Below are 22,764 nucleotides of genomic sequence, written 5' to 3' on the forward strand. Positions count from 1 at the left end.
GCACCGTTCCATACACAATTTTTAGCCCGTAAGTTACGACTTCAAGTCACGACTTGGTAGCGTTCCAGGCAAAGTCACGACAAAGTTAGCTAGTGGCTACCTAACGTTGACGTTAGCTAGCGCTAGCTGATACTAGCGCTAGATGATACTAGTGATTTCTAGTCGGCGACATATTTTGGGCTTCATTTAATAAACATAACCTGTAGTAGTACACAATCGTATGTGTATTGTTTTGATTACAATGTGCGGAATTACTTTACGTTGCCTATTTATGTCTATTTATTTCTATTTCTCACCATTAATCACCGGCGTCTGTACAGCATCAACAGGGGTCGCCATTGTTGTGTGTGTGTGTGTGTGTGTCAAAAACTGTAACTGGGAGTACAACGATCTGGTACGAGTTCATGGGTAGTAAGTTACAGGTTTGACTGCCGTTCTAGGGCACTTTCATGGGTAGAAGGTTGTGAAAACATGGGTTACAGGTTGCCTGGAACGCCGCATTTGTCTCAGAGAACGAGACATCATGACCGAAAAGAAGTGTTTTCAAATTTCTCCGGTTTAGGGGCTTTGAAACTCCAGAGCAGTGTGAATGCAAGGTGTAAATGTTTTTTTAAACCAAAACGTAGCAATGTAAATGTAGCCTGAGGTAAGGGTTTACGCAAGTAACTCAAGTCTCTATCATAAAGATATGTGCATGTGTCTAGCGTCCCTGCCAGTAAATTTACTTTAATGTGAAAGTCTTTGGTAGTGCGTGTCCTCCCCAGTGGCGCTCCTCTCATGTTCAATGCTGAGCGGTGGAAGGTCTTTAATTATTTAGCTGGGGATATACAGTACTGCATGTCAGGCTGTGCAAATCTGAGTATCAAACTGAGAGATGCACTAGTTAAGGCAGAGAACTTTAGTCTCACAAAATCAGCTGAGCAGTACTAGCTGCCTCTTTAACCACCAATCACATTAAAACAATCAATGGGCTGTATAATCTGACAAGGTCCCAATTTTTGGATCAGGCAAGCTGCCTCGACCACTGATGATGTCCTCCACTTAAAAAGCCTTTCTTCTTCCGTCAATTTACCTCTATCCAAACCCGCTGTCAGATCCCTCATCAAGCATTTTTCAGTTCTGCTCAGACTGTTTCAAGAACATTCCCTTACATCTGTCCTGCTAATGCTGCAAGGTCCAAGCTTGGATTTCCTCAGGCCACTAGCTAGCCTTTTATAATATCCATCCTACACTTCGAAAATTCCATTTTGGTTCAGTGAAGTGGGCTCCCTTCAGGAACTCTCCAAAGCTACTTGGATTAATTTGAGGAACGGCAACTATTTGTCCAATATCCTCTCTCAACCAATTTTTTTAATTTACTGAGACGGTAAGTTGGCAAAAAAAAAAGATAGTGAGTGCCAGTTTGTCTGGAAGGGCGTGGTTGGGCTACAAATGGGCATTGTGAACAAAAATGTACTAAATACAAGAAATTAATAAAATTATGTAACGATAATGCAACAGCTTACCTGGCAATGCTCCAGTCAGGTTCAATCCTCAGGACAGTGGGGTCTTCAGTGTAGTTAAACTTGACCTCAGGATTTCGGAGCTCAGCGTCGTCGATGTCCACCAAGACTGATGCACCACCCGCTGCTAGTCCAGCTGGCGTGACGCACACTATCTCACGGGCATTCCTCCTGGATGGACAGACAAAAGAAAAGTTGGAGGAAAGTGATGTATTTGACAGACAGCAGTCAAAATCAGTGTCGACACAGACAACTGCTAAATTTCCACAAAGCCCGATGGCACACTGCAAAGCTAAAATCCAAGAAACTGTTGTGAGCTGATTATGAAAGATATTGAGGTTCTGCTGTCTCACAGGACAGTTCTAATAAATAGAGAGATCCAGGATACAAACGTGTACCAGAGAGAAAAAAATGTGAAGTGAATTGAGTTTGGAGTAAGAAACAATTCACACATCATGAGAAAAAACAGCAGATGAAGGCCCTCTACAATTTCCGCAGAGTCTGATCAATTTTAAAAACCGAATTATAATAATAAAGAAGCAATGATTACTTTCTCGTGCCAAGACTTTCCCTACATACTGAGGTCCAAGCTGAAGCATTGACATATTTAATGACTTGCTGATTGTGCTTGTAATAACAAGTGTCCAGCCTGAAAAGCCAATTAGTCTCATTCTCTTAAAATCATATTGTACCCTGCTAATTTCATTAGATAATCCCACTAACCCCACTTCAGCCCAGCAAGACAGTCAAGTCCTGCAAGATGACCACACTCTCCTGGCCTGCTGGATCACAGTGGTCACAGTTGGCTCATCACAGATGACGCTTTTAAATGCAGCAGTGTGAGCCATTAGCAACAATGTATATGTCTGCCCTTTTGCTGTCTGTGTCCCAATTTATACCTGGTATTAACATGTCATCTGTATTTAGATCATCGACATCGGATAATGACTTCAGATCCACGGGCCTATGCATTTACACCAGGCATTATTAAGTGTTTCCTTTATCTTGGTTCTACTTGCATTGTGATCACATCTCAATGCTTTCAACTTGCAGAGTGGATTTTTTTTCTTTTAAAAACCTGGCTGAGATCCAGAAAATCCACATAAGGAGGTGGTCTGGCTGATCTGATCGTAGACCGATCCCATTGCATTTACACCTTGCATTAAGATGCAGTTTTCCCTATCTAAATATACAAATGAGGTTGTACGTAAGACTGTGTTAGACCAGTCTTCTGTTTTCTATTATGAAAGCATTTAAAAATAACTAACTGCAATGAAATTAAAAGTAAAATTGTAAAATACATAACATTATTTCACTTGTACTTAAAAACAAAAATGACAAAATATTTTTGCAGTATGTGTCCACATTTGCAAAGGATGTGAAATAACAATAACACTATATTATGACTGGTGTTAGGACTGGTGTAACTACTCCTCTACAGTACTGTAGTTATTTTATATAAAAAAGAAATGTGTTTAGTGTAGGGAGGAAGGGAAGGATGGAGAAACAAGTCATGTGAAGTCATGTTTAATGAAGTCTATGCCTGCTATGATTGGTGCACTGACAAAGATCAACGACACCAGTCACAAACACTGGGGGAGGGATGGAAAGAGAGTGTGTTTGTGTGTGTGTGTGTGTGTGTGTGTGTGTGTGTGTGTGTGTGTGTGTGTCGATGCATGCATGTCCCATAGGCAAAATAACATTTTCAATTGCAGTCCCTGGTAGCTACACTATCTAATATGTATTTAGCACAGTTGAGTGGTGGCTGCTTTTCTGGGCCATGACTTCACAGGAGCAATGTAAGTGTGTGTGTGTGTGTGTGTGTGTGTGTGTGTGTGTGTGTGTGTGTGTGTGTGCGTGTGCGCGTGTATGTATGTTAACACTTTAATGTAGTGTTGCACATTCTATTGTGACTCTATATGCCAGTCACACAGCGAGGAAGAGAGTGTGTGAGAGGGTGAACGAGGGGGAGAGAATCTAGTCCCTCAGCCTGTAACCATAGCAACCCCATTCACAAAGAACACATGCCCAAGCAACCTTCACAAGATGCCACAAACACAGTCGTACAGTAAGACAGAGTTGAGTTGAGCCAACGGTTGTGGCGAAGTGGAATCTGTTGGATTACTGTGACGAGGCTGCAGCACAGGAATGAGTGCTCTGACATCAAAGCTAGCATGCAGTTGCTTCAATAGAGATTAGCTGTGAGAGGCTAATCCATGCATTTGACAAGCAGGCAACTGTGGTGATACTGGATTTTTTCATGCACTAGATTAAGGAAAAGCCTGTGTGATGGCAGACAAGAGATGTTGTGTGACTGCAAGCAGATGGCATGCACACACACTTCGATACAAAGCATCATGATGACCCCCCCCACACACACACACACACACACACACACACACACAAAACATAACTTGATGCATTGATTGCATGCTTACATGTGCATGTAATATCTTTGATTTCTTTTGCAGCACACACACACACACACACACACACACACACACACACACACACACACACAGAAATCTTTAAACATAGCATGTTTATTTATGCACATATTTTGTATCTATTCATTTTCTGTATTATCTGCAGTAACTTCAGTCATAATTTGTATTATTCTATATATCTAAATTATATTCTCCACTGTTGTGGTGTTCCAATTTCCCCACAGGGATAATGCTAATTGAATTCAAACAAAACAAAACCAAGTGTTCCTTACTTTTTGAAGTAGCAGGGCTGCGGTCCTATGCTGACAGAGACGTAGCTGCCTGCGTTGAGGTAGCTTCCTTCGATGGTGACCCGGGTGCCCCCAGAAATGGGGCCCTGAGATGGCTGGATACGTGTAAAGTACGGAGTCTGGATGAGAGAGAAAAACACATTTTTCCTCAAGCAAATATAAACAGTATTACAGACATCATACTCAGTTATGTCATCTTATTTTCATCTGTAATTTCAATGCACCCCTTGGACAATTGTACTTTTGAAAATGACAAAAAGCAGTGATGAGACGCCTCATCCAAAACAAACCATCATATGGTACACAATGGAGATTTATGCAAAAAAAGCATACATGAGAAACAAGTCTATAATATAACAATAAGTGATTTAAAAAGTCCTATATTGTAAACAACTTTCCAAGCAGATTGAGGTGCTACAAAATACTGTGAAAGTATAAAAACACTCAATCTACAGAGAAATGCACACAGCCCATATTCAAAAACTGTGCCTTTAAACGAGCCTCCAGGACTTTCATATGGTTGTGATGTCCCAACTATACTATATATATATATATATATATATATATATAGGTAGAAAGTGCAGCTACAGTGCCGTTACAGTCATTCCCCAGCTGTAATGACGGTACCGAGAGGCTAAGAGCGCAGATGCGGAAGAACCGGAAACTCTGACCAATCAGAGCAGACTGGGCTTTTTCAGTAGGGGGGCTTAAAGAGACAGGCACTAAAACATAGCGTTTCAGACAGATGGTGAATACAGTTATATTCAGACAGAAATAAAGAAAATAATATTAATATTTAGTCCTTTCAAACTAAACACTAGAAATGAGCCCTTAAGAGCCATATTGTTCTTATTATTCTTCATAAAACCATTCTTTGAACCCTTTGCTTAGTTACTGGAGACGTTTCATCAAAGCAGTGTCTTTTTTTTTAAATCATAGAACAACATATAGACCCCTTGCATGGTGCTTACCACAAAGGTGAATGGCCTGGGCGACAGGGCTCTGTAGTCGTTGACGCAGTCTCTCACGCACACCTCAACCTGAGCTTCTTGGACCCTGTAGCCGGTAGCGTCATTCAGCAGACACACTATTCTGTGGATGGAGAGTTTGAAGAGATTAATTGAGAAAAAGGAGAGAGTAAGGGGGTCAGGATGTTGTTCTAGTACTAAAATAACAACCAACATGTAAACACGTACCATAAAATGGATGAGTTCTTTTCAAATGCTGTTTCAAATTGAAGCATAATTATTCAACATACCTCACATTCACAGTATGTGTAAATCAAAAGGTTTGCAAAAAGTCCAGCACATGTTTCAGGAGGGTTTGACAGAAAGAATAAAGGGAACAAGGAACTAGGAAGGATGGACAAAATATAAAAGAATATGTCCTAGACATGTTTGAAGTGGTGCATGGATGTCAGGAATCATGTGTAAAATAACTGATGTGTGTGTAATATTTGAATAGAGACACCCTCTATCTCAACATGCATCATTTCCCAACTAACTGCACTACAGAGAGATTGTTTGATCTCCGTGAACTCAATTCCTCAGCCGTGTAGGACCCTGCAGAGGAGTAAATGTCAGGATGAGAAAAATAAAGGAAAGAGCATATGTAGGGAGTAATGGAGGGGAACCAACAGATGGAATTTACAGACACACAAAAAAACCTAATATCACAATCTTTTCAGCTGCTGAATGAGGCAGCAATGAGAGAGTCGTGCTGCTGCTGCCTTTGTGTGTGCGATCTCAGATCAGTGAGTGTTTGTGAGACAGACAATTTCTGCCTGTGTGTGTGTGTGTGTGTGTGAGTGTCAATGCATTTATCTGTAATTGTCTTTGTGTGCATGTGTGTGTGTGTGTGCGTGCGTGCGCTTGAATGATTGTGAGTGCATCCTCTGTTTCTTAACTTACCTCTCTGCGCTAACATACTCCTCCTCAATAGGTACACAGGGTACCTTGCCCAGCCTGACACCCATCTGGATGTCTCTGAACTGCAGACCCAGGTTCTCCCCCAGGATGGTCACCCTAGTTCCGCCTTGGCGTGGCCCCGTCTCAGGGAACAACTGTGTACAGAACAGAGACAAAAGAGCAGGAAGATGTAAAGGTGAAGATGAAGGAAAACAATTGTCACACATGCATAAACACACACACACACACACACTCACTCATTCACATTACTGACACAAAGTGTATCCACAGTTTCAGATTCACCTAGTTTAAAATGGTCCCCAAACATGACATAACACCTCCCCACCCCCCACTGCACACACACACACACACACACACACACACCCACACACAGGCATACACACGCACAAAAACACTCAACACACAGAGCCATCAACCCACACAAACGTGCGCACACGCCACACAGAATTGCCCATATCAGGTGATTTAAGGTTTAATAAAGAACAATCACCCTCTTGGATTTCAAAAACCAAAGGCATCATCTTGGGGGTTTAATTGAAACTTATTACACCGACTTGGCTTCCACGGCGGGGATGTGGCGGTGTAACGCTCAGCCGCGCCGTCAAAACCATAATGTGATTTATTTAGCCAGATTATGGCGCGTAACGGGGACAGGTGTGGTGTGACAAAACAAATATGGTGACTGATGGACGGTGGCTGTCACAAACAAGCACACATACACACTAAAGCACGGACATGCACACACAAACCTAATCCCTAACAAGCATCACGAAGGTAATTATGTTTAATCTGTCCATTGCCCTGTCCTCCTGCAGCGTTTGGCTGAGCAGACACCACAGTGTGGAAATGGAAACTGTGCCGACAGTACGAAGGCAGAGCACTATTTTTATACCACGGACAGTACCAAACAACAGACCTTGACAAATGGTGATTTCAACAGTGTGGACTAGTTTGGGGAATTAACTATTTGTCTTGCCAGACACATGAGATTTAACTCAAAACTTTTATGCAGAGAAAGTCAGCTGAGATCCAAACCCTTTTCTGCACCCTGCTTTGGGAAGCAACGGCTATACTGTTGTACAGCACCACTGATGCAGATGGAGGTTAATGCCTTGCTCAAGGGCACTTCATCTGTAGTCACTGATGAAGGGAAGAGCAATACTCATTGACTTTCTCCACAAAAAGGTAACCAGATGGTCCAGGGTTTGCATAATGCAACCTTTAGTCTACTGCGTTGCCAAACATATGGAGTATCATTTTCCACAGAAATACAATTAAAAGGAAAATTTGCGAGAATTAAAGCAGAGAATTGGAATGAAAAGTGGAAAATGGAAAAATCTAAATGAAATTGATCAAATTCAATGCTTAAGTGTAAGAGATTTAATTGAAAACGACAATGGGAAATGATAACGCAAAATGAAGGTAATAAAAATGAAAATGGAAAACAATGAAAATTGAAATGCTTAAACATCAATGACCAAAGTAAAAGCTTTGCCAGAAAGCCAGTAGCAACAAACGCAGTGAATAACATTAAAGATGAAAAAAAGAGAATAATTTGAATATTTCTGATTTTGACTCCCAGTGGTAGTACTGTATCAAAAGAGTTTTTAACTAACCTCCCTAAAACAAAAACGTATGCAATAATCACATAAAAAATACATATGGATATGTAATCTTTTCAAATTAAATAGATCAAGTACCTAATGATTGTTTTAAATGAGCGAAACCTTTATCCTGCCAGTAAGCTACCAAATATTAGTACGACAGACGGCCAGATAAACCACATTTTGGAAGCTCTTGCATGTTTCAGAGAAAAAAACATAATACCTTTTGGCAGACATTACTTTAAATACACAAAGACAGACCGTCAGGCAATATCAGTTATGAGTTTGCAAACTAATACCTTAATAAATTATCTATAAAACAATATAGTAACTGTAGTGAACTGAATTAAGAGACCAAGAGCGAGACAGAGCCAGCAGTCTGGCCGGGGATAATGCTGCTTACGATTTGGAAGCTAACTCACGTTGGAACCTCAGGCGCCAGTAGAGCCTTAGCACTTTGGTTCCACAACACAATAGCTGGTAAACACTTGCTACAAAGTGAGTAGCCATCAAGCTCTAGGGCACGATATGGACAACAGATGTCAGGGTGTGGAAATGGGGCTTCAGATGGTTTTGGAAGAATGAAGCTATGATACCACAAAATACCAATATCAGCTAGCCACCAAGCCCTAGGACATAAACACTGGCAGAGCCACAGACAAGCAGACAACAGAGAGAGAGCAGAGTGCTGTTAAAAGGGATTCCCAGCATCATTTGAGGGGGGGGAGATTGAGAAAGGGAGCAATGAAGACTATAGGAATATATATTATCACACCATAAACACCAGGATGTGGCAAAGATGTCTTAGGGCACGATATGCATATCCTACATATACTTTATATTACAACAGTTTTAAAGGTAGCACATTTCATTTAACTGGTGATGTTTTCCACGTAATAGGGTGACCTTGTCCCGTATAATACTTTAGATTAAAGCTATACTAAAATTGTAAACTGTAGTTGACATTAAATGCCCAGAATAGCGATACCGGGTGCCCAGATAGCTCAGTTGGTAGAGCGGGCGCCCCTATATAGAGGTTTACCTCTTGACGCAGCGGTCCGCGGTTCGATTCCGACCTGCATCCCTTTGCTGCATGTCATTCCCCCTCTCTTTCCCCTTTCATTTCTTCAGCTGTCCTGTCAATAAAAACCTAAAAATAATCTTAAAAAAAGAATAGCGATACCACACTGAATCTGTTACCCAACTAAACAAGCCTTCCTAGTGACCTTCTGTCACTCCTCACCCATACTTGTGAGAAGATAGGTGAGATTGTGATATTTTGTGAAAATTGCCTCCACGTGCATCAAGCAGTGGGATTATGATGGAACTCTCAAAATCTCGAGATGGGGAGAGCACTGACAAGTAAATGAAAGTGCTGTGTGCAACATGGCTAACCAACTGTAAGGCCTGCCAAGGCAGATGCCTTACATACTTCATGGAACAACAAGACTTAAGAATCAATCACACTGCCTCTAATAAGCCACAACATGATCTCTAGCTATTAGGGGTGGTACGGTTCATGAAAAAACATCCGAACCGCTCGGTTCGCATGTCTCGGTTTAGAGCGTGTGTGTGTCGCACGCTTTCGTCAGTACACTGTTAATGTGCACTAACCACTTACTGCCGTAGTGCCCACTTTCGACACCTACGTTAAAACACTTACTGGAAATGACGAGGGGGATGAGCAACATGAACACAACACATGGCAGCTGATTGGAGGAACGCGTCACGTGGTTGTTGCTGCTCCCGAATTTCAAAACAGACTCTAATGGCGTCTCGTTCTGAATACGATCTCGTATTTTACGAAAATAGTTCACCGACAAGTGTTTCTGAAAACATTTTAAGAGAGAAATAGGCCATACAGTTGCTGAATCTGTCTGTTTTTTTGATCGACAAAGGTCAGTTTAAAAGATTTTCGTCAGATTTTGAGAGCAGGTCATGACTGCAGGTCATGTCACATGCAGAAATGGTAAGGAGGAAGGCTGCCCGGAGTTGGAGGATGCGCCAGCGTCGTATATAGTCTGGTGTGTGGGAACATTTTGGATTTCATGTTACCTATGATGACAGCAGAAATAAAACAACAGATAGAACTGACACTGTATGCATGTATTGTGCAACATGCATTCAATATGCTAATTTTAGCTATATATCTAATTATAAAATTGCTACAAAATAACAAGAACCGTACAGAACCGAAAACCGTGACCCTAAAACCGTGATACGAACCGAACCGTGGATTTTGTGAACCGTACCACCCCTACTAGCTATGTATCTGAAACATGATCGCTGCGGTACAGAATGTGAAGCCAGACCACTACATCTCCTAGCTATTGGTTGTGTACCATTATATTATTTCTGTGATATCTGAGAATGGATTTCCATTGGAACCTCAGAAACTTTTGGAAGTTAAAAGTATGGCACCACATGACAACATAACCAGTGCTCACTTAGCCTGTGGGTCTGCAGGCAGACACCACAGTGTGGAAATGGGACATCACGCAGCGTTGGACTTGTGTTGCAGTGATTTGACACAACACTACCACATTAAAGCACATAACCACTACTCTCTGGGGAATGTAGAGTACAGACGCCCTGAAAGCTGGAAATGGACCTCAGGCCGTTTTTTGGAGGATAGTGATCTGATATGACACAACCACTTTCAAGCACTAGCTAACAACACTTAGGATGTTACTGCAAAATGATAACAGATATAATTGTTCCTCATGGGCAGCCAAACTGATCTACAGTAGGACTCAACTGACCCAAGGACCACAATTGTTTCTGGATATATACCAGTATAACACAATCTCTGCCATCTACTAGACACAAACCACCGAAAGCTGGGCTAGGGTTGTGTGATGTCAAAACAATTACGATACCAGTACCAATACCAGCACCCTTAAAGTGATTCTGATTCCAAATACCTTTTTTTTCCCTACTCGTTTCGATAACCATTATGTAAATGGAAGCATCTCGGCAAGCTGAACTGCCAACTCCGTCAAATACACTGCACTCGACTTCACCACATCAACGACTATAGGTTGTAGCTAATGCAGTAGTGGGTCAATCACACCTGCATTGATGAACTACAAGTTAAGCCATGCAAATATTAACTTCTTTTCTCGATCTGGGTATACAAAGGATAAAATGTTGGTATCGTTTGACTGGAGAAATTTTGATACACTTGATACTGGGTTATTTTGTGGCATACCTTAAAGGTATTAAGTACTGACACCCAGCCTTACCAAGAGCTGATCAGCTAATAGCCTGATATCCAGACCAAATGTAATCTTGTTACTACTCCATCTCACATTGCCTTCCTTCTTAGCAGTTTTGTTTAAGGAGAGGATTTGATTTTGCTCTAACCAATCACTATGACTTATTGTATCAGTCTGCTCTGACGTCATTTTCAGTCAACATTAAGGCTACATTAGCCAGCACAGTTGACATAAGTTAAGCAATTTTGAAGAGAACCATAGTCAAAATTGAGAATGCATGTTGTCTATGCAAAGATGGATGAAGAGAAAAAGGAGTTCCCTTCACCATGTCCACTGTTTTCCCAATGTTGAGACACATCAGAGCTGGAGAAGATGTTTGGCTATATATATATTAATGTAGTTTATGGGGGCCCAACGCTTTGGCGGTAGCAATAAATCCAATGAATCTTTTTATTTTTGACATATTTTTTCCTCCTGTTTGGCCACTTCTTGTGAATACCACTGCCCAGGAATCCACTGGAGGTAAAGTACTGTGGCGTCGCTCTGTGGTGGTGTGGCCTTTATATGGCAGTTCTAACCACAGAGTAGCCACATTAAATCATCAACATTAAAGCAGTGGTTTCCTAGTAGTCTGTCATCTAGCCTGTACATACATTGTGTGTGTGTGTGTGTGTGTGTGTGTGTGTGTGTGTGTGTGTGTGTGTGTATGTCTGTGGTCTGAGCAGTAACCAATAGCACATGAGCCATGGAAGGCCAGCAGCTGTTAAAAACCGGGAAAGTTGTTTATGTGGTCAGAAAATAGTTTGGCAATTCTGCTGAGGCAAACGGGGAGTACGGGAAATCCAATTTGCAATGGGTCTTTCTTGGGACACTACCTCAAACAAATAATATATAAGCATAGTTATGTTCAAATATTTGAATATCCTGGGAATACTGAATTGGGAAATCAGACATACATTTGTAGATGAGTCCAAAAGAGGACATGAAGGTTAATTTTTACTTTGCAACTCTTGACCTCTGCATGCAGAGCTTCACAGACAGATTCAGCACTAAGAGCCTACCTCTTCTCAAACACTCAAGCAGCCTCGCAAAGCCAACAACAGAGAAGATCCCACACTTTCAACAGCTGTGTCCATACTACAGTGGGGATGTAAATTCAGAACAAGCTCAAATAGAGAACAAACTCTTGATACACAGACTCTAGAGAGAAGAAACACCACCTAGTAAGATGACAGCTATTTACCATGGTTGAGAATAATCTTCTTGAAGCTTATCCTGAGACCAGCCAGCTCTACCAGCTCATCACTCCCAGTCACAGTGAAAGATGCTTCTTTTCACTTCATCAAGAAGAGACTACGGGCCACGATGTTGAAAAGATGGCTGATCTGAGGGTCATTGCAGTCAAGGCAGAGAAGACCCAGGAAATTAATTTGGAGAGACTTAGGGATTCCTTTTGGAGTCTTGCAGACAGATGTTAAGGTCGGCATGAAAATCCTACACCTGGATATTATTGCCCCCCCTCCTCTCTCTCTCTAGTTATATCAGTGTGTGTACGTGTGGTTACAAGTTATATGTGGGCAGGATGGATCTTTCAAGGAGGCTGAGCAGTTTGGAAAATAGTTAACTGCTGCTCAGTCTGCTCTTTTGTTGGCAATGGAGCAGACACGGCTATGTGATGTCAGCCCCATCTCATCTGTACTCAGATGCATTTCATTGAAAAATACAGCTCTTCCCATGTTGGCAGGTTCCTTTTATCTGTGGCTTTATTATCTAAATTCTCTAAATTAATTTGCATGGTGGATACAGTCGTTTTATGTGAATATATGCCCCTTAAAAGTTTTGGGTGAAACAGATAAGATTTAGTTATTTTATCAAGAAAAGTGGCAGCTGCGTAGAAGTGATTGAATACTTGAGTGTCTTTTTCAATAATTGTAACAGACGTGAAAAAGTCTCGAAATAAATATACAATATTCATAAGATACAATATCTTAATATAAAGGGGCTACAAAAACTGCTTTAGTGAAGTTTTAAAAACCCTAACCCTAACCCTAACATTAGTTATTTGTAGTCCTCACTAAAATAATATGATAATGCAGTTTAAAAATTAACGTGTTTGTTTTATTGTCTCAACAGAACAGAGGAACATCGAAATATATTAAAGTTCTGATAAATAAAATGTATAAAAATACAAACTTAAGATATGAAACTTGTGTAAACGTGTTGCCAACAGGGACATTGTAGAGCGCCCTCTGGTGGACAAACTATGTAACGCCAACACTCATAACATGGTTGAAGGGTGTTTCGTCCGTTTTTATTTTATTTTTTAAATATTAATTTCTTGGCCATTATAAATGCTGATACCAATAGTTTGGAAAATGACTAATATCGGCTGATAATATCGGCCCGCTGATAATATCGGCCCGCTGATAATATCACACACACATCAGAACACACATCTTTGTTTATAAATGTAGATACCTTTTGTTATTTTCAATTTGTGAATGCATGTTTAATGCATGCATTTACAAACACGCATTCACATGCATGGTCAATTCGTGACTGTACAGAAACACTGTCCCAAACACAAACGCACACGCACGCACGCACACACACACACACACACACACACACACACACACACACACACACACACACACACACACACACACACACACACACACACACACACTTACTAACAAGAACAGGTTGTGTAGGAATCAAACCAGAAGAAGTGCAGAAACCTGTCTGCTTTCTCTACTATCACATTACTACAGGTATGTATGCCATTTTTTCATCATCTCTTTTATCCAGACCAACTTATAGTAGTAAAAGCTTTAACATAACATTGGGTCAGGGGCATTACCAGCTCTGTAAGGTCAAGAATAAGAAACTCAGAATCCCACTACCATGATCCAACAGTGTGGTCTGAATCAATGGCGTGACCTCATATTACCTTATCTATTGAGATATGGTCAAAAGATTTACAAAAAAAAGTCCACTTTCTTATAGTTAGTTAATGTGTAATAGACAATTGAAAGAAAGTAAATTAAAAGTTTAAACCAAATGAGAATCGATAAAAGCATTCATATCAAGACAATCATCTGATTCATTAAATGTCCATTTAAGCTGGAATCAAGCGTAAATATCTCATCCTATCCACATTTTTGTACGTGCTATGGAATAAATTAGTTTCCATTGCATTTTGTTGGACGATGCCATTTTTTTCTGATTATGATTTTAAAACAGCCAGGGACTGAGAAAGGCTGTTGTTCTTACTTTGTACCCATACCCACTGAAAGTCAAGACAAGAAGAAAGGCAGGTCGAAAAAAAGGCAAACAAAAACAAAAGGTAAAGAAAGAGAACAGATATGAATGAATCTAAACCATCTACCAATGCTGGATTTCGACCCTTAAGAGCCTTTCAAACACATCAATGCACAGAGATACAAAAGTAAACATACCTCAAACACAGCTCAAAAAAGAATCAAACCAAACAGACGTCTATGTGCCTCTGACTCTAGAGTAACAGTTTGATGTAACAGTGAGTAATATTTCCATTTCTGTGCCAAGGGCAGGCACAAGGTCCCAACAAGTGTGTGTTTTAATAGCAACACATTAAAATGGAGCAGCTTTCATTCTCGGTTCAGGACACGTAGGGCTTTTGTGACCACAGGGGCTTCAACAAAGAGAGCTGATGCAACAGCCTATCAAGGTTTACCAGCCTTGGATCTCCGCTGGTGACTTTATACTCTTCTCTCGAGTTGATGAGATTATGATGCAGCGCTCAAAGAAGCCGCGCTGCTTTTCTTCGCAGGTGATTTTAGAACTGTAACATTGGAGGGAGTCTTGATAAGAAGACTTTCTTTTGATTGTTGCCGACTGTGGATGTTTTTTTCTTTCTTTCTTTCTTTCCAACCGGTGGTGATACTCTTGAGTAACACTGTCTCGAATTAGGTTGCCTTCACTTTGGGGCCCTTCCAAACATAAATATTTGCATGGACCGAATACAAACCTAATTTTGTGTGTTTGTAATTTTAAATGGTTACTTATTTTTCAGAATGTCTCATACATTACATTTAGCAGAAGTCATTGAAATTCTAAACAAATACCAAGCCATAGCACATTAATGAAATAGCACAGCAGGATGCTAAATGCTTCTCCTGTCTCCCGCATTCACTTTCTTGGGAGTGTGTGTTAAGGGGGCGGGAAGAGGGGGTTATAAGTAACACATTTCAAATTAGAAATGAGTCAAGTTATTGGTTGCATTTGATGCAGGACGTTTTACATCCAATCACAGTAATGATGTCACCACCTTAAATTAGACAATGCACAGGCAATTTAGTGATATCCCTGCAGTTGTGGTCTGAACTGGTCTTGAAATAAAATCACGAGTCCTCTTTATCCGAGACCGAGACGAGGCCGAGTAAAAATACGGTCGATTCCGAGACGAGACAGAGACCCTCAAAAAGACCAATCACGAGTACTACAACACTGCCTCAACCCCAGAATGAACAGTGAGAAAATACAATTGCTTCTGTTTTTTGTTTTTTTTTTACAAATAGATATTCATTCAAAACAGAAAAACAGAAAAAAAATGGACATGCCTTTCATAATTTGCTAAATAAATTTGACAACATATGATTGATTTTCAAGATCAAGATAAAAGTCAAAAGTTGGGAAAAGTTTGTTTTGTTGCCAAGTTTCAACTACAGCTGAAGTGACTGCCATGGTAGCCAAGTGCAGCGTCAAGGTTCGCATAAGTAATAGGGAAACATACTAGCTGCTTTCAGCATGCTACAGTATTTACAGTAGCCCAAGATTTTGAATATTTTTCCCAGGGAAGGTTTTGAATTCTGTTAATTTTTATTAATCTCAGTAGTTCATGCAAAAAGCATGTCTTAGTTGTGCTCCAGCATGTCCTACCTAGAGCACCACTGCGTCGCTGCTTCAGAACGGAGAAAGGACCCTAACCCTAACCCTAACCCCTGGGTTGTTGTATTTTGTTTGACCATGGTGAAGAGGTCAGAGCCCATACATCAACTGCTAATATATAGCATCACACTCCAAGTTTTGAGCACTGGCTCATGAAAAATGATCTCCGCTACAAAGTTGAACTCTTCTGTGTTGTGGAACATACTGTGTTCTGGCAGCCGTTCCTCATTAACCAGTAGAAAAAGTCCTAAAAAGTAGCCTAACAGTCCATTAGAATCCTCTCAAATACACACTCTCGCAGACTGTTCAACACACACACACACACACACACACACACACACACACACACGCACACACACACACACACACACACACACACTTACCTTAGTGATCTTGGGGTGGGTGCAGCGGCTGTTTCCAGAGGTAGCGTGCATCCATCCTCCGCCTTCAGCCAGCTGCAGCGGAAGGTGGGAATTTCCTCCAACGGTACACTCCTGTCTGAGGGCGCACTTCCTGTCCTGGACGCACCAACCACATTCAAACCTGGGGTCGGCCTTCAGGCACATACCACAGCTGTCTCGCAGCGCTTTGCACTTGTACAGGTGGGCTGGCCGGGAGACAGAGAGAGTGGGACAGAGACAGATTTGATGTGATTGAAGTTGTAGTCATACAATAATTTCTCTGGGGGAACAGCACGTTTTCGTAGCACATGTTATCTAACTTGCAAACTTAGAGTTTACAGTTAATGTTGACTCTGGTCAATGCATGAAGAAACACAAACATTCACTTGCCATTAATGGTGTTAGAAGATTAGTATGCTAGCTAACCAGCTTACTTAAACAGTGTGTAAGATCATTTGAATTTACATCAGCCAGGCTAGCTAACTAGCTAGTACAACTTAGCATGACTAGTTTTTCTAGTTAGCAGCAAGAGCACAAAAAGGTCCAAAAGATATATTATAGAGAAAGTCAAACCCCTTTTCTACTCATAGTTTATTTTATCATTATTTCATGTCGTAGCTTTTCAGAAAGAGTTATGAAAGAATCCCTCTGTGAGAAAATTACATGAAAACCGAAAGCTAGCGGAGCAGAGGCTAACTCAAGTGCCATAGGATAGAAACTATCTCTCTTGTTCCTTACCTTGCACTCTTTGTGGTTTAACTGAACTTATATGCTGCTGTAATGGCACATGCTTGATACAACTGGAGCCGTGTCCAATTTCCTGGCTTGCCCTGCTCCACTAGTGTTCGTCTTTACCATGTATTTTTGTATAGCCTGTGTGGTTTTAATTAGTATACGTCTGAAAAGCTGAGACACAATATTGGGGTGTTCTGCCCAAATTCAAAAGTGAATGGATATCTACTACTCTAGGCCTGCTTGTAGAATTTAAGCTATTTGCTAACACCCAAAAACACAACTTGATATTCATGTTCCCTTCTTTGAAATGATGGGGAGCTAAAAGTTTTTATTTATGTATTTATTTTTACCTTTGGACAGAGCCAGGCAAGCTGTTTCTACCTGTTCCCAGTCTTTATGCTAAGCTAACTGGCTGTAGCGTCATATTTAGCACACAGATATAACATAGATCTCCTCATTTAACTCTCATGAAGGAAGAGCATAAGCATAGTTCCCAAAATGTTGACCAATTCAAGTATAGTTGTACATACTTATTAATCTATCAGCACATAAAATCTGTATCATGTTTAAACTTTTGAAAAAAAAGAAGATTTTTCTTCCTCTTTCTACATCTGGCTGAAGTAGGCTACATGTTTATTGACTTGGTATAATTTAAATGCATGAACTAGGGTTGTTGTATTGTGTACACTAAGGCAAAGCCCGTCTACGGAAAGCCGTTCCACTCCCTATTCAGCCCCATTGTACCGAATTTGGTTGCAGTTCCACCAGAGTTCCACTGGGGGTGATCGCGGTCCAGTGCTAAATGAATGGGACTCTATGGAGCTAGACGGCTAAATTTGTCTCTTTCCCTGATTGTCGTTGAGAAATCTCAGATTTGATTGTAGTTTTTGCAAGTTCAACATGGATTATAGGTCAAATGTTGAATGAACGAGTACTTGTGTCCTTTAGATTTCTTACAGGTTGAGTTGTTGTTGCCCATAACATGCTAGCATTCTGCTAATGAATGCTGATTGGTCAGTGAAGGACTGATTACGATCGGAGATCCCGCTTGACGGCATCCAAAGCAGAACCAGAATGTCAGAGTGAATATTTCGGCGTGGTCTTTAAAACATTAGCAAACCTCTTTCTAGCACGTGTATTAACAGGGAGAGGCTAACCTGTCAGCTGTGTTGTCGATGCTTCGAGAGAACAAAGGAAGCGACTCAGAGCTTGCCGTAAAGCAGTATCTCTGGCCGTATATGTGTATGCACTGGCCTGTGAGCGCCCCCTATATGGAACTCTGGTGGAACTGCAACCAGTTCAGAAGCCGGAAGTAACGAGAGAGTGGAACTTCTTCCCTTATTAGAAATTCTTTGACTAAGGGCTGTTACATACGCATACGCGTCCGCAAGGCTACGCATCACTACGCTTCGGCCGCCATTATCCGTTGATGCGTAGCAAAATGTGTCGTCCCAGTTTTTGTTATGCGACGCGCCATGCACGCAATATTATGCATTGTCGGTGGGGGTGACACTGCAAGTATTGTACATTATTTCAAGTTATATTTACAGAAGGTTTGAATACAATGGCGGGCGAAGAGGAAAAAATATGCAAGCTTATACATAGACATTATAGAGTTTGTAGAAAATGGCACAGGTAATTATAAAAAGTGGTGTGTATGTCGCTCCTCTCGCTTTCCCTCACCCTCTCTCTCTCCCTCTCTCTCTCCTGCCGTATTTCCTGCAGCCTATCGAGGAGGGTAGTCTCACATGGATCCATAATCGGCCTGACGCTCTTATGCTTCCTTTTACCACCACGGGAGGCTGATAATGTCAGGGTGGTAGGGGGATGAGATGGTGGGGTAACTGCAGAAACTGCTACCCCCTGTTGCGTGAGCGGTGTATTGCATTTCACACATCGCCCGTGAGCGTGGTGTTTCTGTTGCGTGTCAGCTGCGTGGATTTTTCTATGTCTTTACACACCAGAAACGTGTCTGACGCTGCTGCTGCTAGCCTTGTCTGTACACATGTATGTTTCCCATTGTTAAAATGAAATACAATGTTAAACATAAATATAGACTGATTTGATTACAGAAAAGACAACGTTGGCAGTATTGACAGCAAAATAAGCCACATAATATTTCATTCAAATAAAAGTGCAATATTAGAAAATCAATTACTTTTTTTATTACATTTATATCTGCATTTATATCAAAACCTAGATACTTTCAAACATCAACATGTCATTTATTAATATGTATTAGTCAAAATGACATATAAACATCTTTTCCTATTCTATTTTGCCTGGAAATGCTTCCAACACGCTTGCGTGTCGCGTGAAAAATAGGCGTCGGTCCTATTTCTAGCATGCACTGCGCCTGAGACGTGCATGTCACGCAGGCAGTGTGTAAGCTCTAACCTGTTAACATGGGAGCCGAAATATAAACGCCACGCAGCTGACACGCTCACGCGACGCAGCCAGTGTGTATATGAAAGGGAGCGCGCCGCTCGCGCCGCTTGCTCGCGCCGCTTGCTCGCGCCGCTTGCTCGCGCCGCTTGACTATGTAACGGCCCCAACACGTTACCCAAACTGCTTGAGAAATATTAACTTGATGAACAGAAAGTTCTGTAAGTTGTTAATGTGAAAGAAAGCAAGAGTGGCAAGAAAAAAGTCAAAAAAGTAATCAGGAGTTTGTGTCTTTGAGAGAGAGAGAGAGAGAGAGAGAGAGAGAGAGAGAGAGAGAGAGAGAGTGAGAGAGAGAGAGGAGGAACAGCATAAATGAATGTTAAACACATAAAACCTGCAGTAGGTGATTATTACCACTATGCGGATGCGACAACGATTTTCCACGGATAAATAGAAAGAGAAAAGAAAATGAATAAGCAACCTGGAGGAATATTACAGAAATTAATTCAATAGGTAATGTCTTCTATCCCCAATAGGGAATTGATAATTTGTCGGTGTAAAAAAACATTCCCTCAACTCTGCAGAGTGGAAAAAGTCATTAAAAGTAAAAAAATAAATAAATAAATAGATAAATAAATAATTAAAACCTCAAACACCTGAGAAGACAGACGAGAGGGAGATGAAAGGCAGCAGGGAGGAGGGGGAGGATACATTTTAGCTGCGCTTGTTAACAAAACAGCGACACAAATTATTATGAATTTAAAGACGGTGAGGCCCCGCGAGGCCGAGAGAATCAGAGAAACAGATAGAGCCAGAGAGAGTGGGAGAGGTTGAGTAAAAAAAGAGACCCTCAACAACAAAGAATCTGTGCGAGTAGAGAAACAAGTAGAGGAAAGAAAGTCACATGGAAACAAGAGAAGAAAAAGGTACAGAGAAATGATCAGTTTTGTTTTGGTACTATTTCTCATCGGTTAATCTCTATCATAATTATCTCATTTGATAGTACAATGCCAAAACCTGCAGGCAGGTTTGTTTGCTGTCATACCAGTTAAACAGATTTGAAATGAACTGAAGTGGGGAAAAAAACAGAGAGGAGGGGAAAGAAGCAACAGATCATGGAAGAATCTCCTTCTCCTCCCTCTTCTCGGCAGACAGACGGCGGCCAGACTTCAAAGCGAGCTTCTTACGTACCCATCTGCCCGCCTCGGCCCCTCCGCTCGGGCCTAATCTGATTAGCCACGGCTCATCTTAAAAGTAGCGCGACGCTAATTAATCTGAACCAAATGAATGATTTAATTAACATTAACATCTCCACTTTACACCGGGGCAAAGCTGGGCCAGCGCCGAGCGGCTCTGCCTTAGACGGATAATACAGCTCCAATTCAGAAAAGAAAAAGACGGGGATGGAGCGGAGAGGGATTAATAGAGGATGGAGAGAAAAAGGAGGAGAAGGTCTTTATGAGATTTGTATGAGTGAGGACGGTTTTTATAATGCATGTTTTGAAGGAGCTTTAGCACTTAGAATCGTGTTGAACTTCAAATCATAATAAGGTATTCTGTGAGGCTTTAGCACATTAACTATAATATACCTATGGGGCGTTGTTGTTGATTCAAACTAATTACTCATACATAACCCTGCCAGCTGTTTCCGTTTACTGTAAGTCTTCCTTTGGCTTGTTGTGAGGAACACACCACTGGCTTTGGGTGCACTGGCCTGCACACTTACTCTGCCCCTTCGAAAGTCAGGTAGCAAGCACTCTGTCGATCCGATACCAAGTAAACACAGGGCCAGTATCGCCGTCCATAAGATACGATACCCATACTTTTTAAAAATGAAGGTGGATGCATTATCAAATTGCTAAATCTGAATGAATTTGTATGACCTTAAGTGTTTTGCGATTTTACCTTTGGATTATTAGTTACTTAAAACTCAGGACAGAATTTTCATATGCTTGAATACATCTGTTGTTTTACCGCTGTATTTTTATAGCCTTTTTACAGATTATACAGCGAGGTAACAACTGTAGCTTTAAGATCATTGAATTTCACACTCACAAACTCTCAACACCATTTCTGTCACATGCAAAGCACTCGCTGTGGCACACATCCCTGGGGTCTGTTTCAAGAGTTAGCTGGATAACTCTTCATTTAAAAACTGGATAAACCCCTGTTATGGGTTTTGTTCAAAGATGTCCAGAGAACTGAAATCCTGCTTTTCGGTACAAGTGTCTGAACTGCCGTAATGCATCCTTAGTTTATGTTCAACACTACTGATTTTGGAGATGGGAAAAAACAACAACAAAAGCACTCCCTTCATAGTTTAAAGAGTGCTCTAAAATCCCCTAAATTCCTCCCAGCTCATGGTCTTTAACTCAACTGTGAACTGTGTTTATTTTCAAAATATCGACAGTGAGCTGAGAGGAAATTTGTGGATTTGGAGAAACAATAGTATGAACGTGTTCTTTCATAATACCAGTCTAAACACTTTGAACTAAATGTTGTGAAATATCAGATACAAACAAGAACCCTGCTGTCCTGCCCCGCGCTGCCGTCCCCGAGTCTGCCCTATTGGATTATCAAATATTACTCCACAGCGCCGCGGAGGAGGCTCTGGCGAGTCCACACAGCATTCTGGGATGGGAGAAAAACGTGCTCTGGTTTATTGCCATTTCTTTAAACCGATCACAATCGTCTTGGGTGGCGCTAAGCGTAGGATGGAGCAACGGCGCCTCTGCAAAATAGCCTCGGGAAAGGAACTTGTTTCGGTGGAACACATGTAAGTTCAAAGGTTGTTTTAGTCGCGCAACAGAAAACTCAGATTGGACAGATAGTCTAACTAGCTGTCTGGTTTTACCCTGCAGAGGTCTGAGGAGCAGTTAACCATAGTCCTCATAAATCCACCGGAGTTTAAAATGCCGACACAAAGAAAGCCCAAAGTAATGGACATCCAGCCTAAATGAGGGACATTCGGCGGAATTTCCGGTGGCACCGGAGCAATCTTGGAAGTGGAACGTAGTGTATATAGACTATCAAATATAGGCCTGTATTGCTCAGTATAGAGTACTTTGCTGATTAGGAAAGGTCAACAAATCTCTAGTTTAAAATAACAGCACGGGCGGAAAATAGCACTTGTGCTACAACCTGGTACAATGCATCTCTCCTTGTTCTTATACAAGGTTCATGTTAACTTGTGCATGGTCCCTGTTTAAAAAAAATAAATGACACAAAATTACAAAGGGTGTATCTGCTTGATGGCGCAGACATGTTTGTAGTTTTATTTTGTAGTGGCAGATGCAATATTTCTCAGCACGAGCTAAACTTT

General features: G+C 41.2%; 1 protein-coding gene across 1 annotated transcript in view; it reads right to left on the minus strand.

The window, feature by feature from the left end:
- LOC144520564 (plexin-A1-like) overlaps positions 1–22,764 on the minus strand; it is a 301,950-nt gene that overhangs the window by 69,162 nt on the left and 210,024 nt on the right. The window contains exons 12-16 of the mRNA XM_078254352.1: positions 16,305–16,528; positions 6,150–6,301; positions 5,211–5,331; positions 4,222–4,358; positions 1,506–1,673 (exon numbers count right to left, since the gene is read on the minus strand). Coding sequence (XP_078110478.1) covers positions 1,506–1,673; positions 4,222–4,358; positions 5,211–5,331; positions 6,150–6,301; positions 16,305–16,528 — 802 coding nt within the window. The remainder of the gene's footprint in view (positions 1–1,505; positions 1,674–4,221; positions 4,359–5,210; positions 5,332–6,149; positions 6,302–16,304; positions 16,529–22,764) is intronic.

Source organism: Sander vitreus, chromosome 7, assembly GCF_031162955.1.
Source record: "Sander vitreus isolate 19-12246 chromosome 7, sanVit1, whole genome shotgun sequence".
Taxonomy (NCBI): domain Eukaryota; kingdom Metazoa; phylum Chordata; class Actinopteri; order Perciformes; family Percidae; genus Sander; species Sander vitreus.